Source organism: Neoarius graeffei, chromosome 13 (assembly GCF_027579695.1).
Source record: "Neoarius graeffei isolate fNeoGra1 chromosome 13, fNeoGra1.pri, whole genome shotgun sequence".
Classification (NCBI taxonomy): Eukaryota; Metazoa; Chordata; class Actinopteri; order Siluriformes; family Ariidae; genus Neoarius; species Neoarius graeffei.
This window is the reverse complement of record NC_083581.1, coordinates 73,184,369-73,203,358: the sequence shown is the minus strand read 5'-3', so window position 1 is coordinate 73,203,358 and position 18,990 is coordinate 73,184,369. Positions and strand designations below refer to the sequence as shown.

The window sequence follows — 18,990 nt, the reverse complement described above, 5'->3', positions numbered from 1 at the left end:
CTTGGCATTAGATGTTGCAAGCTATATACACTATATACAAGCTACAGTGGTGCTTGGAAGTTTGTGAACCCTTTAGAATTTTCTATATTTCTGCATAAATATGACCTAAAACAACATCAGATTTTCACACAAGTCTTAAAAGTAGATAAAGAGAACCCAGTTAAACAAATGAGAAAAATATTATACTTGGTCATTTATTGATTGAGGAAAATTATCCAATATTACATATCTGTGAGTGGCAAAAGTATGTGAACCTTTGCTTTCAGTATCTGGTGTGACCCCCTTGTGCAGCAATAAGTGCAACTAAACGTTTGCGGTAACTGTTGATCAGTTCTGCACACCGGCTTGGAGGAATTTTAGCCCGTTCCTCCATACAGAACAGCTTTAACTCTGGGATGTTGGTGGGTTTCCTCACATGAACTGCTCGCTTCAGGTCCTTCCACAACATTTCGATTGGATTAAGGTCAGGACTTTGACTTGGCCATTCCAAAACATTAACTTTATTCTTCTTTAACCATTCTTTGGTAGAACGACTTGTGTGCTTAGGGTCGTTGTCTTGCTGCATGACCCACCTTCTCTTGAGATTCAGTTCATGGACAGATGTCCTGACATTTTCCCTTAGAATTTGCTGGTATCATTCAGAATTCATTGTTCCATCAATGATGGCAAGCCGTCCTGGCCCAGATGCAGCAAAACAGACCCAAACCATGATACTACCACCACCATGTTTCACAGATGGGATAAGGTTCTTATGCTGGAATGCAGTGTTTTCCTTTCTCCAAACATAACGCTTCTCATTTAAACCAAAAAGTTCTATTTTGGTCTCATCCGTCCACAAAACATTTTTCCAATAGCCTTCTGGCTTGTCCACATGATCTTTAGCAAACTGCATACAAGCAGCAATGTTCTTTTTGGAGAGCAGTGGCTTTCTCCTTGCAACCCTGCCATGCACACCATTGTTGTTCAGTGTTCTCCTGATGGTGGACTCATGAACATTAACATTAGCCAATGTGAGAGAGGCTTTCGGTTGCTTAGAAGTTACCCTGGGGTCCTTTGTGACCTCGCCAACTATTACACACCTTGCTCTTGGAGTGATCTTTGTTGGTCGACCACTCCTGGGGAGGGAAACAATGGTCTTGAATTTCCTCCATTTGTATACAATGTCTGACTGTGGATTGGTGGAGTCCAAACTCTTTAGAGATGGTTTTGTAACCTTTTCCAGCCTGATGAGCATCAACAACACTTTTTCTGAGGTCCCCAGAAATCTCCTTTGTTCGTGCCATGATACACTTCCACAAACATGTGAAGATCAGACTTTGATAGATCCCTGTTCTTTAAATAAAACAGGGTGCCCACTCACACCCGATTGCCATCCCATTGATTGAAAACACCTGACTCTAATTTCACCTTCAAATTAACTGCTAATCCTAGAGGTTCACATACTTTTGCCACTCACAGATATGTAATATTGGATCATTTCCCTCAATAAATAAATGACCAAGTATAATAGTTTTGTCTCATTTGTTTAACTGGGTTCTCTTTATCTACTTTTAGGACTTGTGTGAAAATCTGATGTTGTTTTAGGTCATATTTATGCAGAAATATAGAAAATTCTAAAGGGCTCACAAACTTTCAAGCACCACTGTATGTATAGAAGCTATATCCACCCTCGGAATACTGACCTATTTGCCAGAAAGAATCTAAAATGGTGAGGAATTGACCAAGAAGAAGCATTTTTTGTTGACCTGCTCACTCATTAAGGCTTAATTAGTCCATAACTTCATTAATAATTGTAATGAAGCAAATCTGGGTAGAAGTTATATGCACTCTAGGTTCCCCTACCTTCCTGCCAAAAAGAGTCAAAATCGGTGAAGAATTGTGGAAGAAGAAGCGATTTGTGTGGAAACTGCTCGTTAGGGATTGATTAATTACTCCATATCTTCATTATTAATTGCAATTTTGCAAATTTGGGTATAATCTATCTATATGCACCCCAGGCAGACCTACCTTCCTGCCAAAAAGAATAAAAATCGGTGAAGAATTGAGAGAGAAGAAGCGATTTTCGTGAAATGTGGACAACACCAGATGGACAACACATGATGGCATAAACTCATCGCCTGCTGGCCGGATGAGCTAATAAACAAACAAACAATCTACAGGACAGAAGCACACTGGAGAACATTAGAAGTAGTAGGTGTAAATGTGCGGACGTACACTCTTGATACCGTATTATGTATCCAATCAAAATTCCGTTTTCTTGAGCAGGTGGAGCCCAGTGGAGCGTTATCTCTGTCTCAGAGGGACTGGACAATATCAGAGAAGCAGGAAGACCAGGAACTGTAGGAAAAAAGGGTGACACCACAGTAAATCAATCAATCAATCTGTTTTCCTCTCCATCATCCCAATACTGATCATTAGCTTTTGGAAAACCTTGGTCATTACCTCCTGTGTTGAATGACCCTAAGCCATAACTACATCATCACTTGTTTACCTACCGCAATGCATTTTTGGCGATACTCAGGGTCAGCTCCGCCGTACTGTTTACTTTCGCCTTTGTTAAACACTGCATTGTTCTGTCTAACCGGTTTTAACCATGCCGCCTAAAGTGAATTGCTGTGTGCCTTACTGTGTCTCCACAACAAAGAGAACACCTAATTTGAGCTTTTATCAGCTGCCAGTCGAGAAGAAAGAAATGGATAATTATTAATTAATCCGCAACGAAAACCTTCAAACTGAATCGAAACGGACGAGTGTTTATAGCTTATGTTTCTCTGGTGGGAAAAAGACGTACTTAAACTGTGACCCAGCAATATTTCTATGGTCTGCGGAACGGTCTTCGGTTATAGAAGATTATAACAATCGACACGGTTCATCGTCTGAAACTAGCGACGTTCCAAAGCCTGTAAAACAAAGAAGCATTCTTCGGCCTTCGCCTCTCAACGTACTGAAGCACTCGGCAGCCGAACGAGCCTGTCGGACCGATAAGGGCGTATTCACACCTACGTTGTTTGGTCCGGACCAAACGAACCAAATTTCCCTTGGTCCGGACCTTTTGGGTTGGTCTGAATACAAACCACTGAACTCTGGTCCGGACCAAACAAGCGGACCGAGCTGCAAGGTCGGACTCGGTCCGGACCTTTTGGAGGTGTGAAAGCAGACCGGACCTAATCCGACAGTTTTGCTTTTTTGTACCTCGGGAGCTTCCGTCGTTTGTCGAGCATTATAGGAAACGGAGTCTTGACACTCCACCACAAAGTGCAAACACTGTTTCGGTTGTCAAGGGAACCTTACAACAGTCGTTCAGACCAGTGGTAGGCTAGACTACAGAGTACAAAAAATGAGTAGGGGGCAAACGTGGGCCGAGGAAGAAACGCGTCCCCTTGTGGATATATGGGCAGATGTCCACATATCTGAGCTTTTGGAGAGAACACACAAAAATGCCGACGTGTTTGCTGTATTCAGTGAGAAAATGAAGGAGAAGGGGTTCACGCGCTCCCCAGAACAATGTCGGCTAAAAGTGAAGAAACTCCGTCAGACCTACATTAAAATCAGGGACATTCTTTCAAAAAGTGGCGGTACTAGCGACTTGCGTGAAGCGCCAGAACTGTCACAACATGATGTGCGCTCATCAGCGCTATCCTCCGTGACTACTTTTGAACTTAACGCTTTGTGCGCGTGTCGTCTCTGACCAATAGCTGAACGACCTCAGGGCGCGTGGCTTTGTTGACAGATTTTGGTCCGCTTACTAAAATGTAGTGTGAAAGCAAACCGCACCAAAATGAAAAAATAAAAAAAACATTTGGTTTGAACCAAAGCAAGTGAACTATCGAACTATCCTGGTCTGAATACACCCTAAAACTCCCAAACCATGAAGGGTTCTCATTCGGGTCTGCGTAACGTTCAATGTACCTCAAGAGCGGCGTTTACTGAAGAAAACGCATTTATACTGAACATGACACTGCAGATCAGCGGGTTTCCAACTTTTTTTTTTTAATGTTTCCTGATATCAAGTTTTATTTAATCACTCATTTATCACTTGGACCGTTATTCGCCCACGAATCCCCCATGAGAGCACTGCTGCTCCACGCCAAGTCCTGATATTCAGATAGATTTGGTTTCTCGATCAAGTTTAGCTGGTGCACTATACAGTACGCCCTCAGAAATAAGACATTCTGAGATTTGCTGTTGTTGTACAGTGTGGTAGACTCGGTCCAGACTCTTACCTTCTCACCCAGCTTGATTTGGATTCCGATTTTCCTGCTGTAAACCCTCAACATGTTCTCCACCTCTTTAAATCACCAATTTCATTGTGTTCCATGACAGAACACGGTAAAATCGCTCCTCTCACATCGCTCTCACGTAAAATTAATCCGACATCCGCTGTACTACCGACCCTGGCTATCCCCCATAGTCATTGCGGTAAACAAGTGAAATATGACATAGGTATGCTTGGGGGCTATTGGGTGTATTTATAGCCAGAAAAGCCGAAGTGTACAGGGTTCCTAAAACCTTTATGCTTCTCTCACCTCCCTCAGGCATGTTGAAGGGCCGGGCTTCTGACTCGGGTCCTTCTCCTTTGTTGTTGAAGACACTCACAGTGAGAGAATAGGAGGAATACGGCCTCAGGCCTCCCAGATCTTTTTTCTCCTCGTTAGCGCCTGTTGTCACTACAGCTTCAGTCAGAGGCTCCCCTTCCTCGGCGCTGCACTTCTGGGGATGGTGTTTGCTGCAGGATCCGTAGTACGACAGGTGGATCTTGAAGGAGAATGGCGACAAATTTGTCACTCTGCTTATTTTTTCAAACTGATTAAATGGTTAAAATCTACTTTAGAACTTCAACATTCGAAACTCGTTTAAAAAAAATCTGCTTGTGGTTTGCACATTTCCCACAGGACAGAATACAGAGCAAGCCTGAGATGTGAATCTGGAGATTCAACACCCTGAGAGATCATGGTGCCTGTGCTATACTTTTATCTCTGTATGCATCTGATTCAAGATGGCTCTTCAAAGGCTCTAAAGATTTTTTTTTGCTACAGTGGTGCGGTACCTTGTAGCCCATCAGATGTCCCCTCACGGTCTCTTTGTCCACTGGGGCCCATGTTACCCTGATGGCAGTGCTGTTGAGCAGAATCACTCCGATATTCAGAGGAGCCTCCAAAGGATCTGAAGAAAACACACACACGGACACACATTTGCTCATTTGAAGAATGCATCTGGAGAATTTCAAGTACACACAATCAGAGAAAGCTTGAATAACCAGAAGAGTTCACAGACACCACTCTGGCATCATGTTAAAAATTTTGTATACTATTCCATACTGGTTAAAGGTGCAGTTTGTAAAGTTTTAAAGCGTCTCTACACCTATACAAGTGATAGGATTCCAAAGATACCTAAAAAATAAAATTAAAAACCTATGATTTACATTACTATTATGCAGTGGATCTGGATAGTTTCTTCATTTCTGGCCAGGAAAGACAAACCAGACAAAAAACAATGTTGGTCAGCTCAGCCGCTTTTCCTCTCAAGGCATACGCAATTTCTAGTAAGTATGGGTGGGGTCAGTTCGGGGATAGAGGAAAGCGGGTCAGTATTTTCATTCCAATTGCAATTCATCTCACGGTCAACAGAGGGCTCCAAATATTACAAACTGCCCCTTTAAGCATTTAGGACAAAAAAGATGTTAGAAATTATTGTACATGATACTACATGGCAGGCCCAGACAGGGGCATGTATCCAAATCTGGAATTTGGCAACAGTCGTGTCATGATGAAACTAATGAGATAAATCTTTAGCCAACTTATTAACAGGAAACTCACAATCCTCTCCAGAGTAGCCAATGGTGGATTTGGGTTCTGGGCCCACTCCCAGATCATTAACAGCCTGCACCTTAATGTCAAATGCACTGAAATCGCCCACATCCATGACAGCAAAGGGTGGTGAGGTGGTAAAGTTAGAGTACCACGAAGGCCCACTGCCTACAACCTTTCTCCACATCACTTTGTAATGGAAACCCGGGCCATTAAAGCTCTTTCTATCCATTTCCTGTAAGAACACACAGGTATGAGTTCCATACAAATATCAAGCAACATCAAACCAAGTTGTACACTTGCGTGATCAGCTCAGTATATTATTCGAGTTCCTACCTTCCACGTGATGACGAGTGTGTTTGGGACAAGGGACTCACTGCGCACTCCTTCAGGGTTACTGCTCGGGCCTGTGGACGAAACGACACCAAAACATTCTGTAAAACTCTCAAATTATCACAGTGTTTTGGTCTAAGCTAAAGGACTGCCTTCTTACGAGCTGCAGGAGTGGAGTAAGATTCTGAGGGCTGGCTGGGGTCACTCTTGCCGATCTTGTTAATGGCGATGACCCGGAAGCGGTACGAGAGGAAGGGTTTCAGTGGGAGTGTGGTGCGCCGAGTGTCTCCAGATACGCTCATAAGCTGCTCCCAATCCTCCACGTCAGTGCCATTCTCTTCAGCCTCCACCACATACTCTAGACATATACAGCACCAGCAGTTAGTAAGATACAGATACAGTCACAGAAGACACCATTAGGAAATGTGCTGGGTATACGTGGGGAAGCCATGGCCTAAATGGTTACAAAAGCAGCTTTGGGACCAAAAGGTCACCGGTCCAATTCCCCGGACCAGCAGGAATGGCTGAAGTGCCCTTGGGCAAGGCGCCTAATTGCTCCCCAGGCTGCTCTGGATATGTCGGACGTCACTCTGGATAAGCGTGTCTGCTAAATGCCATTCATGTAATGTAAATACACTACATGGTTTAAACCTTTTAATCCCACTTTCTTCATAAGCAGGCGGAATTTCAATTGCATCAGCTGAGATTGTCTGAAAGAGGCAGCAATGTCTGATTAACTAGGGGAAGCCATGGCCTAATGTTAGAGAAGCAGCTTTGGGACCAGAAGATCACTGGTTCAATTCCCTGGATCAGCAGGAATGGCTGAAGTGCCCTTGAGCAAAGCACCAAACCCCCAATTGCTCCCCAGGCTGCTTTGGGTATATTGTATGTCCACTCTGGATAAGAGCGTCTGCTGTCAATTCAGCAATCAACCTAAATTTGTTGGAATTTGTGGCTTGAACTCTACAGTGTACACTACATCGCCAAATGTACAGTATGTTGACACCTGACAATCACACCCATATGTGCTTTCTGAACATCTGGTTCCAGATTTAGAACCCCCTTTGCTCTTTAAAAGAGAGTGTATGCTTTCCATTAGATTTTGGCCGTGGGGAGTTGCGCATTCAGCCACAAGAGCATTAGTGAAGTCAGGCTGCTGTTGTACGACGAGGCCTGGCATGTAGTCGGTATTCCAGTACATCCCAAAGGTGCTCAGTGGAGTTGCGATCAGGGTTCTGTGCAGGCCACTTGAGTTCTTTCACACCAGCCTTGGCAAACCATGTCTTTATGAACGTTGGTGTGTGTACAGGAACATTGTCATGCTAGAGCAGGTTTGGTTTTCCAAAGGGAAATCTTAATACTACAGCATACAAACACATTGTAGACATTTTGAGGAAGACCCACATAAGGCTGTGATGGTCAGGTGTCCACATACTTTTGGCTATACACAAGTATATGACTCTGAATTTCTGACATGTCAGAAATGTGTTATTTCGAGCAGTCTCAGGAAGTAAATTCTCAATATCATGAGCCAATTTTTCAAAAACATTTTCACTGCACAGCTACATCATGTATCCGTGTGAGGCAACTGTATAAACAACATAACACTAACACGTATGGACAGGATGCCTTCCAGGTTAATCAAGATGTGGAAACAACATGCACACCCATCTGATATTTCCTTTTCATTTTATCCAACCAAAACTTAATTCCATGCTCATTTAATGGTGTTTCAATATTGTAGTATATCAGAGGGGAACTGTCAGGACCTTCTAGACCTTCAGAGAAGCCCAAACATAAGCATTTCAAATGTTATCTTGAATTTCTTTCATTCTTTAATTTCTTTCATAATTTCATTGTAGGGCGGCACGGTGGTGTAGTGGTTAGCGCTGTCGCCTCACAGCAAGAAGGTCCTGGGTTCGAGCCCCGGGGCCGGCGAGGGCCTTTCTGTGTGGAGTTTGCATGTTCTCCCCGTGTCCGCGTGGGTTTCCTCCGGGTGCTCCGGTTTCCCCCACAGTCCAAAGACATGCAGGTTAGGTTAACTGGTGACTCTAAATTGAGCGTAGGTGTGAGTGTGAATGGTTGTCTGTGTCTATGTGTCAGCCCTGTGATGACCTGGCGACTTGTCCAGGGTGTACCCCGCCTTTCGCCCGTAGTCAGCTGGGATAGGCTCCAGCTTGCCTGCGACCCTGTAGAAGGATAAAGCGGCTAGAGATAATGAGATGAGAGAGATGAGAATTTCATTGTAATTATTCTCTTCTAATTCGGCCTCATTTTCTATCAAATTTGCTTCAGAAATGAAAGGGTTACTGTCCTAAAAACATTAAAATCGAGTTATCCACCGAGATTGTTTTGTTTGTTGTCTCCAGGCTGAGAAGAGTTTAGAGCTGCTCACTCATTGGTTTGGTTAGGACTAAATTGCCAGGACAGACAGCCAAGGCAGTGTACGTTTATGTAAGAAGTGACAGATGAATTAACCAATAAGATTTTGATTTATAGTAGGAGGGACCAAAAATGTATCGCCCTTGGCCTCTCGAACCCCAATGTGAGCTTAACCGCAAGTCGGCGCCGTCAGTGCAGCAGTGAAGTCACCTTCTAGCTGGTGTAGCGTTCATCAGTAGTGTTAGCAAATGCTAATAAAGCAGGCAAGCCAGTAGCACAAGCTAACAACCGAGAAACTAAGATTTATGTCTCTTCTTCCACACTGCATGCTTGCTACAGTATTTTTCACTCTTACTTAAGTATTAATTTCCCTGAGTTACTTTTAAAATCAACATCGACAACTGCACACAACGGAGCGACGTGGCAGCCTGTCGCTAATCCCTTGCAAAATCCTTTACCCTGTTGCTTTTTTGGTGTCTGGCTAAGATTTGGCTGAGCTCAAATCCCAGCTCTAATAGTAACAGCTCGCCACTGTTGTATACCCATTACAACATACACAAGATATCACAGATGATCAGTGTGATCAATGTTTATTACCAACATTTAGCAAGTTTACTCAAGTTTTCAAGTATGGAAAGCTAAGCAGGCTCAAACTATCATAGACTGTGATTAATTTTTTCTCATGAAAGAACGTCTGTAACACTTGCACTAATATGTGGCAGTCTAGAAAAAAACAATTAGATGTGGCAAAGGAAAAAAAAAAGACAAACAAGAGTCCTCCGAGAGCACAATATCCCCCGCTGGCAGCTAGATCTATGCTATAAGTGCTTAATACACCCTCATGAAATTGACAAAGTACAAGTTTGATAATCAAGGGCCATAAGTCTGGTGAAATGTGACCGAATTGAACAAAATTGTAATATGCATATTACCGAGCAAAGACTTGTGCAAAGTTTCGGAAAATGTTTGCAAAAATTGAGAGAGGAGTTGATTTCAGAAGACGAGCACACTTTCATGAAATTGTCAAAGTAAAAGTTTGGTAATCAAGGGCCATAACTCTGGAAAAATGCAACTGAATTGAACGAAATTACAATATGTGTATTACCGACATATCACAAAGAATCCTGTCAAGTTTCGTGAAATTCCTCCAAAAACTGTGAGAGGAGTTGATTTCAGAAGGTGAGTACCCTTCCCAGGATGGACAGACAGACGGACATCGCCACGACATAATCCCCCTTCGGGCCTTTCGGGCAGCGGGGGATAAAAACTAGCCATGACCCATTTTTTCCTATCTAACATTCTGACAGCATTTAAATCATAAATATATTTCAGCAACAACATGGAAATGTTTTTCATTTGAGTTTTTTTTTTTTTAATCTTGCTTAGGTTACCTTCATGCAAAAATGCTTCATGCTGTGTAAGGTGTGTGTTTATAAAAGACGGTTATAAACAGTCAGTCTGGCTAAAACTAGTTAAATGCGATTTCCTCACACAGTGATTATTAAGGTTTTTCACCTGACGTCACAGGGTCACGTGATGCCCCGGTGTCCGCCATTTTGAACGTCAAGCTAGCTAATGTCAACAACATACTAGCTAGTATGTTACTGTAGCAATGTTTACGTTCAGTCATTTGGATGACTGTTAAAACCTTTCAGTCTCAAGTTTTTCCTTTACTGTATTTACTAGTTTACTGTAATTATGATCCGGCAGCTATTTACACCGGATCCAGTGTAAATAGCTGCCGGAGCGCGCTCCGGCTTGCTCCCCCTCAAATTAAGCAGCGCGCTCCCGGAGTGCTCCGGCCGAGGTTCCAGAGCGCGCTCCGGCTTGCTCCCCCTCAAATTAAGCAGCGTGCTCCGGCTTGCTCCCGGAGTGCTCACTGGATCCGGTGTAAATAGCTGCCGGATCATAATTACAGTAAACTAGTAAATACAGTAAAGGAAAAACTTGAGACTGAAAGGTTTTAACAGTCATCCAAATGACTGAACGTAAACATTGCTACAGTAACATACTAGCTAGTATGTTGTTGAGATTAGCTAGTGCTAACAACTAGCTGCTAGTACACTGCTACAACACAGACAACGACCCTAATAATACAGTTCTTGGTCATTGCCTGGTAACAGCAAATTTATAACGGGCCATGTCTCAACAGACTAAGAAGTTATTTCAATGACATTTAATAACATTTTGTTTATCCTGAGGACCGAAAGTAAATGAAAATGTGAACAAACCTTAGCTGTAATCAGATGGCGACCACCGGCTCCAGGGACGACCCGCTGATGTAGGCATGTTACCCAGCCTGACACAAAATATTTCTAGGCATCCAAACTCTTATACGCTTTCAGATCAATACCTGTGTATGGCGATGGGTTTTTAACGACATAGGTATACAGATCATGTGGGCCGAAGTCAGGTAAAGACGAGGGCTTCGTGTACTTCCGTACGTCAGTGAACAATCCTGGTGGAAGCAGGTAAACGTCGTTCTCTAAGCCTGCTAACCTCAATTTTTGCAAATACCTCTCCCTCTGCTCGCCCTGTAAATGCCCTACATCACTGGATAGTGAAGGTGTTTTCTGCATCTCGCTCCTTTTTCTTTTATGTTTTTCGCCTTCCTCGCATTCAAACTGATTCGAGCTGTGACGTCCAAAATGGCAGCCTCACATGACTTGGTCACGTGGGTGAAAAACCTCAATAATGCTTTGTTCAGGTTGTTGGATAGCTACATGAAACATCACAAGTCTAATCAGTTCAGTTTGTGGTAGTTTGGGATCAGATAGCGGCTGTCAAAATGTCATCATGGGGAAGATTTCCCAGGCAACTCTGGGTACACAAACTTTTGCACTCAGCTGTAAGAAGAACTAAATGTGAGTAATAAGTCAGTGAGCCAAAAGAAAATGGTTTCCATAACTTAACTGCTGGAAATCACTGTATACAGAATTGTGTATATACCATCGAAGTATGGACCTAAAACACACCAACACAGATCATGAACCAGAACGTCAAGGATGTAGTCGCTCATCTGTCCTGCCGTCAAAACAACCATGACGACCAAAACAAACAGGACTGAAATGTGACAAGGTGAGAGAGGACCAACCTCCACGACAAACTGTTCACAGCAGGAAAATCAACAAAGGACTAAATTTTGTTGCCCGAGGAAGGAAAGATCGACCCAAAACATCGATCAGAACTGAATTCACATGATAAATGAGAGGAGATACAATTCTAGTCAGAAGAAAAGTTGCTAAGTTGACTTTATTACTAATTTGTTGGCAAAAAATTGACAATACAACGACCGAGTGTTGTGCAGAACGTTGAGTTCTTTCAAATAAAACAATCAGAACTGAAATGTATTGAGAACTGAGTGAGAGAGGAGACACGATTTAACTGAAAATAAACAAAGTTGTAAACATTGTTTACAGCAAGAAACTCAACAAACAAATGGCCAAGTTTTTTTCCTGAGGGAAGCTCGACCCAAAACATCAATCAGAACTGAAATCGGGTGAGAACTGCGAAAGGAAATACAATTCTAATGAGAAATCCCAAAATTCATTAAGTTGACCTAATTAGCAGTTCGTTAGCAAAAACGTGACGATACAATGAGCAAGTGTTGCACAGAAGGTCGAGTTCTTTCAAATGAAACAATCAGAACTGAAATGCATTGAGAACGAGGAGATACGATTTAACTGAAAATAAACAAGTTGTGTACAACAGGAATCTCAACAAACAAATGACCAAGTTTTGTTCCTCAAGTGAAGATCAACGCAAAACATCGATCAGAACTGAATTCACATGATAAATGAGAGGAGATACAATTCTAGTCAGAAGAAAAGTTGCTAAGTTGACTTTATTACTAATTTGTTAGCAAAAAATTGACAATACAACGACCGAGTGTTGTGCAGAAGGTTGAGTTCTTTCAAATAAAACAATCAGAACTGAAATGTATTGAGAACTGAGTGAGAGGAGACACGATTTAACTGAAAATAAACAAAGTTGTAAACAAATTGTTTACAGCAAGAAACTCAACAAACAAATGGCCAAGTTTTGTTCCCTGAGGGAAGCTCGACCCAAAACGTCAATCAGAACTGAAATCGGGTGAGAACTGCGAAAGGAAATACAATTCTAATGAGAAATCCCAAAATTCATTAAGTTGACCTAATTAGCAGTTCGTTAGCAAAAACGTGACAATACAATGAGCAAGTGTTGCGCAGAAGGTCGAGTTCTTTCAAATGAAACAATCAGAACTGAAATGCATTGAGAACGAGGAGATACGATTTAACTGAAAATAAACAAGTCGTGTACAACAGGAATCTCAACAAACAAATGACCAAGTTTTGTTCCTCAAGTGAAGATCAACGCAAAACATCGATCAGAACTGGAATCAGATGAGAAATCAGAGAGGAGATACAATTCTAATAACGAGAGGTCTGGATAATTCATTAATTTGGCCTAATTAGTAACTCATCAAAAAATTTGACAAAACAAGGACCAAGTTTTATGCGGAGTGATGAGTTCTTTCAAACAAAACAATCGGAACAGAAACCTGTGGAGAACTGACGGACGAGATGCAATTTAACTGAATTGTGGATGACGGACGGATGGCACGCCATGCCATGGCAACAGCTCATGGTCAGATACGCTAATAATGAGACACACTGGACTGAAGATTATACAAAACCTCACTTACGTACCTAAAATAGGGCTTTTGTGGTTATCTCCAGGAACCCATAACAGCGTTACGGAGTGATCCCGAGGCTCAGTGATCTGCAACGTGGAAGGAGGGTCCGGGCGGTCTGAGAGAGAGTGAGAGAGGAAACATGAATAGAAATGAAAATGCAGACATCACATACACAGCAGTTCAAATTTATGCGGTCTATTTGTTCCACAGATTTTTTTTTTTCCCCCATACCAACTACTGTGAGGCTGCCACTAGCTTCAGCAGTGTCCAGACTTGTTATGATCTCACAGCCATAAACACCCTCATCTTCATCCTGGATATCATTTATTATGAGCGATGTCTCGTCAATTATGTACCTGAAACACAGTAATAGTAACATACAGCACCAATAACGTCATGCAATGTCGTGTCGTTGACTAAAGATTCTGAAAAGTTTATAAAAAAAAAAAAAATGATGTACACTCCTGGAAAAAAAAGGAATAAAAAAAACTACAGCCACTTTATCAATTTACAGATAATAATAATAATGTTCTTATTCTAAAAGATTCCAGCATCCTACTTGTCTACATCAGAGGTCTCATCAAGCTTTTTGTTGGATTTCCTCCACAGGATTTGAGGTGGACCCAGATTGTTGTCCATTTGGTACTGACAGGTGAAGTTGGCCGTCTTCCCCTTCTGAACATATAAAGCCTCTGGTGGCTTTACGATCACTGTCCGGTCTGATGAGGAAAAAGGAAACAGATGTTTCACAACAAACTCAGACAGCTCACACCAGCACTTGGTCTGAATAGCCCTTGAGCATAACTACGTCATCACTTATTTACCGCAATGCATTGTGGGGGATAGCCGGGGTCGGTAGTTGAGCGGTGTAGCGGATGTTAGATTAATTTTACGTGAGAGTGATGTGAGAGGAGCGATTTTACCGTGTTCTGTCATGGAACACAATGAAATTGGTGATTTAAAGAGGTGGAGAACATGTTGAGGGTTTACAGCAGGAAAATCGGAATCCAAATCAAGCTGGGTGAGAAGGTAAGAGTCTAGATCGAGTCTACCACACTGTACAACATCAGCAAATCTCAGAATGTCTTATTTCTGAGGGCGTACTGTATAGTGCACCAGCTAAACTTTATCGAGAAAACAAATCTATCTGAATATCAGGACTTGGCGTGGAGCAGCAGTGCTCTCATGGGGGATTCGTGGGCGAATAACAGTCCGAGTGATAAATGAGTGATTAGTTAAATAAAACTTGATATCAGGAAACATTTTAAAAAAATCGTTGGAAACCCGCTGATCTGCCGTGTCACATTCAGTATAAATGCATTTTCTTCAGTAAACGCCGCTCTTGAGGTACACTGAACGTTATACAGACCTGAAAGAGAACCCTTCATGGTTTGGGAGTTTTATCGGTCCGACAGGCTCGTTCGGCTGCCGAGTGCTTCAGTATGTTGAGAGGCGAAGGCCGAAGAATGCTTCTTTGTTTTACAGGCTTTGGAACGTCGCTAGTTTCAGACGATGAACCGCGTCGATTGTTATAATCTTCTATAACCGAAGGCCGTTCCGCAGACCATAGAAATATTGCTGGGTCACAGTTTAAGTACGTCTTTCTCCCACCAGAGAAACACAAGCTACAAACACTCGTCCGTTTCGATTCAGTTCGAAGGTTTTCGTTGCGGATTAATTAATAATTATCCATTTCTTTCTTCTCGACTGGCAGCTGATAAAAGCTCAAATTAGGTGTTCTCTTTGTTGTGGAGACACAGTAAGGCGCACTGCAATTCACTTTATGCGGCATGGTTAAAACCGGTTAAACAGAACAATGCAGTGTTTAAAGGAGAACTGAAGGCAAATTTTTTTATCATCAAAATTCTATTTCTCTCATTTTATTAAATATCGGAATGTATTTCTGATCGCTATTTTGTCGCTGCTAGAGCAAGTTGTGAGTGTTTGAAATATGCTCTGTAATATATCAGTCCATATGTCAAAGCAATGGCTGTAAACAAAATTCGTTGAGACCTGTGCGAGACATCGTAGGATGGAAGTAAAACGTACAGCGGAAATCAAAGCGACCGACATCTGCCAACGTTGTCAAAAGACGCGCGCGCCCTCTTTCGAATGCTGACGGAATCAAGCCGGAAGTTTTGTTTGCTATCAAAACAATCGGGAAAGTTTGAAAAAAGTAGGCAGTAATCGTCATTTAAACTCGTTTTTGTGCAATAAGTCATTTGGAAAACAGTTTTCAAAATGGCGGCGCTGACACCTGGCTGACGCTTCACGTTTCGAAGTCTTGCACAAGTCTCGTGAAGATCGCGCGGATAAGCGACGCCTGCCGTGGACCAAACGAACTAAATTCAACACGGCTAAAAACCGAATAGGCCGATAAGTATAATATTTAATTGCAATTAGTTGCCAATACGAGTCACGATATAAGGTTACTGAAACTGAAAACGTAATTGAATAACACGTTAATTAAGAAATAAAGCAAGTTTAAAAATGACTTCAGTTCTCCTTTAACAAAGGCGAAAGTAAACCATGCGGCGGAGCTGACCCCAAGTATCGCCCATGATGCATTGCAGTAAACAAGCAATGATGTAGTTATGGGTTAGGGTCATTAAACATTGTTATGGGCCCTGCCCTTTCTGTTGAGAGGAGGAGCTGTTCATGGTGGGAGGAGCGGCTTGCTGTGGGTGGAGCTTCCCTGCTTGATTGCCAATGCAGCACGCCTGCCCTGATATATAAAGCTGCCTTTTTGTCTCTCTCTCTCTCTCTCTCTCGTTTGCCTTGATCCCATCCTTAGGCCATATGCACAAGATAATCATGCATCTTGGGGTTCTTTTTGGTAATTTCATTTCATTTTAGCTGAATGTTTCTTTTCGGTCTGCATCTCAGGCTGGCACCACTTGCTTTTACGTCTTGTTCCTTTCATTTATTTCCTTTGTTAGGTGGGGAGGACCCTGGATCCAACCTCCTATTTATTGCAGGAGGGCCCAGACCTCCCCTTTTTGCTACGTTTTTTGATTTGCTGACCTGGCCCGAGTTTCCCAAAAGCATCGCAGCACAAAGATCATCGTTAAATGGTAGAGCGAGCATCACAATGAACACTCTCCTAGTTAAGATGCTCTTAGCATTAAGAGGCTTTTGGGAAACCCAGTCCAGTCTGTTTCAGTCTTTCCTTTGTTTTTGGAGACATTTTCGCTACGTTCACACTGCAAGGCTTAATGCTCAATTCCGATTTTTTTGTGAAATCCGATTTTTTTGTGAGGTCGTTCACATTAACAAATATATGCGACTTGTATGTGATCCTCAGTATGAACGAAAAGCGACCTAAAAGTGTTCCGCATGCGCACTGCAGGATACGACGGCGTCACACACAGTGAGCATGGCCAGTGTTCACGGAAGTAAAACCGCCCGGTTGCGGTATGACCCATCCAATCTAGCTTGAATAGCTGCATCCCCCCAAATGGAAATCAGCTCCCTAACCTCTGCGTCCTTCCATTGAGAAGATTCAGAACCTTCACAGCCCGAAGCGTCCCTCGCATTGATGTCATGCGCAGGGGCGCAGATACGTTTTTTGAACTGGGAGGGACAAAAAACTGGGGGGGACAAAGCTGCCAGCAAACCAACCCCAACCCCGATATGCCTGTCAAACTTGTGGGTTACCATAGCAACCAAGCTCGAGCTCGCAACCTGTGCAGTCTGCGCAGCTCAACCAACCGAATATCAGTCTTTGTTTTGTTTTATGTGAGTTGTTGCAACTATGTATACACTGCTGTGCACCTCAGTAAACCGAATGGTAATTAGTCTTTTGATTTTTCCGTGAGGTTTGCCTTATGCAAAGAAAGACAGCATAGACGTTTTTTCCTCCCTATAAGTGGGGGGGGACCGAGCGAGGTGAATTTAAATTTGGGTGGGACGAGTCCCACCCTCTATCTGCGCCCGTGATTATGCGCCATGTTGTTGTAACTTTTTTTGAGAGACCCGCCGCCTACTTCAGCGCAGAATAGTGACGTTTGTGGCTTGTTGATGACGTGTAAGTCGGATGAATGCGACCTGGCGGTTCAGACTGAAGTCGCATATGAAAAGAGCGGATAGGAATCGGAATTAGGACCACATATCCAAACGGCCTGGGTCGGATTTGAAAAAAATCGGATCTGTGTCGTTCATATTGTCAATAAAAGATCGGATACAGGTCACATATGGGCGAAAAGATCGGATTTGAGTCACTTCAGCCTGCAGTGTGAACGTAGCCTTTGTTCCTTAATAAAAGTAAGTTTTGGGGTTATATCTTTACAACACTGTTTTTTGTTGTTGTTGTTGATTACAGTGGCTTTATTTTATGTTATGCACAAGTTAAGGCTAGCCATAACAACATTTAGTCAGTATCTAATAATAAGAGTACCGATCTTTTTAAAAAAGTGTGAGCATATGTTTTTCCTGGTTACTCACCGAGGACTTCAAGCTCGGCAGTGATGGAGATTTTGTCCTCACCCACTGAGCAGGTGTACAGGCCTGAGTCATTGTGCGATACATTGCTAATCTCCAGAGTGCCACTGCTTAGCTGATTCATCCTGGAGTTGGACATCACCGCGTCCCAGGTTTCTTTCTCCCTGAGAATACACACAAACAAACAGTCCCTCACTCACACCTCCATACGGTGATATCGCAAAAAATCATAATACGAGAAACATTTTCTGCCATGACTTGCTGTAATTCTGCGTCACACTCGGCACTTTCACACATCATCGGCATGTAGTAAAGAAGTAGAAACAGCCAACCTTGTTACTGTACTTAAAACGTACTTATTTGGGGAATGTTTCAGCTTTATTTTTTGCTTTTAAATTGTTTCTGTAATTTAACTTAGATTTTTTTCTTTTACTTCTGCTCTGATACGTTTCCTCTCATCGTCACTGTTACTTCATACGAACTCTTCAGTCAATAAAATAGGTCTTAAAGAGCGGACACAAATCTGCAAGAGACACAACACTACCTCAAAGAAAACACCAAATGATTACTCTTATCATATCAGACTCGTATTTGATTTAAAATAGCTATTTTTATTATTCGTTTTAGTCCTTCAGTCTTTCTATCATCGGGAATTACTTCTATCTAGATATGGAAAACCATTAGATGTTTATGTATTCTTAATGTTTTATATCTGCAATTCCAAAAAAGTTGGGACACTGTGTTGAACGTAAATAAAAACAGAATGCAATGATTTTCAAATCATGGAACGCCTCTATTTCAATAAAATTGTACAAAGACGACATATCTTACGGAAGCCGCGAGAGGCCCTTCATATAATCTTTTTTTATTCACCTTGTTATCCCGAAATAACGACAATTAATTCAGGATCTCGAGAAAACAACACGACTAATTCGAGATCTCGAGAAAACAAAACCATTATTTCGAGATCTCGAGATAACAAAGCAATTATTTCATGATCTCAGCTGGATCACTGTATCTCCGTCGGTAGAGACAAAGCCGGGCCAGTCTTCTGCGGAGGTGCCGCGGACTCATTTTGAAATTATCCCTTATTAAAAGACTTAATGCAATCTCTGCCTGCGTCAACCCCTGATCAAAATATTGCCTTATTAGGTGATCGATTATTCCAGAAAGTTGCGTCTATACAGAATGAGAAATAGCCCCCAAGTCAGCATATCACAAGTCTCTTGGTGCACCTGAATGAACCATTTCTCAGCTGTTTACTCGAGATCATGAAATAATTGTTTTGTTTTCTCGAGATCTCGAAATAACGGTTTTGTTTTCTCGAGATCTCGAATTAGTTGTGTTGTTTTC

At 42.3% G+C, this 18,990-nt stretch overlaps 1 protein-coding gene across 5 annotated transcripts in view; it reads right to left on the bottom strand.

Moving 5' to 3' along the window:
* l1cama (L1 cell adhesion molecule, paralog a) overlaps positions 1 to 18,990 on the bottom strand; it is a 169,354-nt gene that overhangs the window by 20,314 nt on the left and 130,050 nt on the right. For all 5 annotated transcript variants that reach the window (XM_060938503.1, XM_060938502.1, XM_060938504.1 and 2 more), the window contains 10 exons: positions 17,641 to 17,801; positions 13,757 to 13,916; positions 13,429 to 13,553; positions 13,211 to 13,312; positions 6,301 to 6,498; positions 6,144 to 6,214; positions 5,817 to 6,042; positions 5,048 to 5,163; positions 4,527 to 4,755; positions 2,215 to 2,337 (listed from right to left, as the gene is read on the bottom strand). In XM_060938503.1, coding sequence (XP_060794486.1) covers positions 2,215 to 2,337; positions 4,527 to 4,755; positions 5,048 to 5,163; positions 5,817 to 6,042; positions 6,144 to 6,214; positions 6,301 to 6,498; positions 13,211 to 13,312; positions 13,429 to 13,553; positions 13,757 to 13,916; positions 17,641 to 17,801 — 1,511 coding nt within the window. The remainder of the gene's footprint in view (positions 1 to 2,214; positions 2,338 to 4,526; positions 4,756 to 5,047; positions 5,164 to 5,816; positions 6,043 to 6,143; positions 6,215 to 6,300; positions 6,499 to 13,210; positions 13,313 to 13,428; positions 13,554 to 13,756; positions 13,917 to 17,640; positions 17,802 to 18,990) is intronic.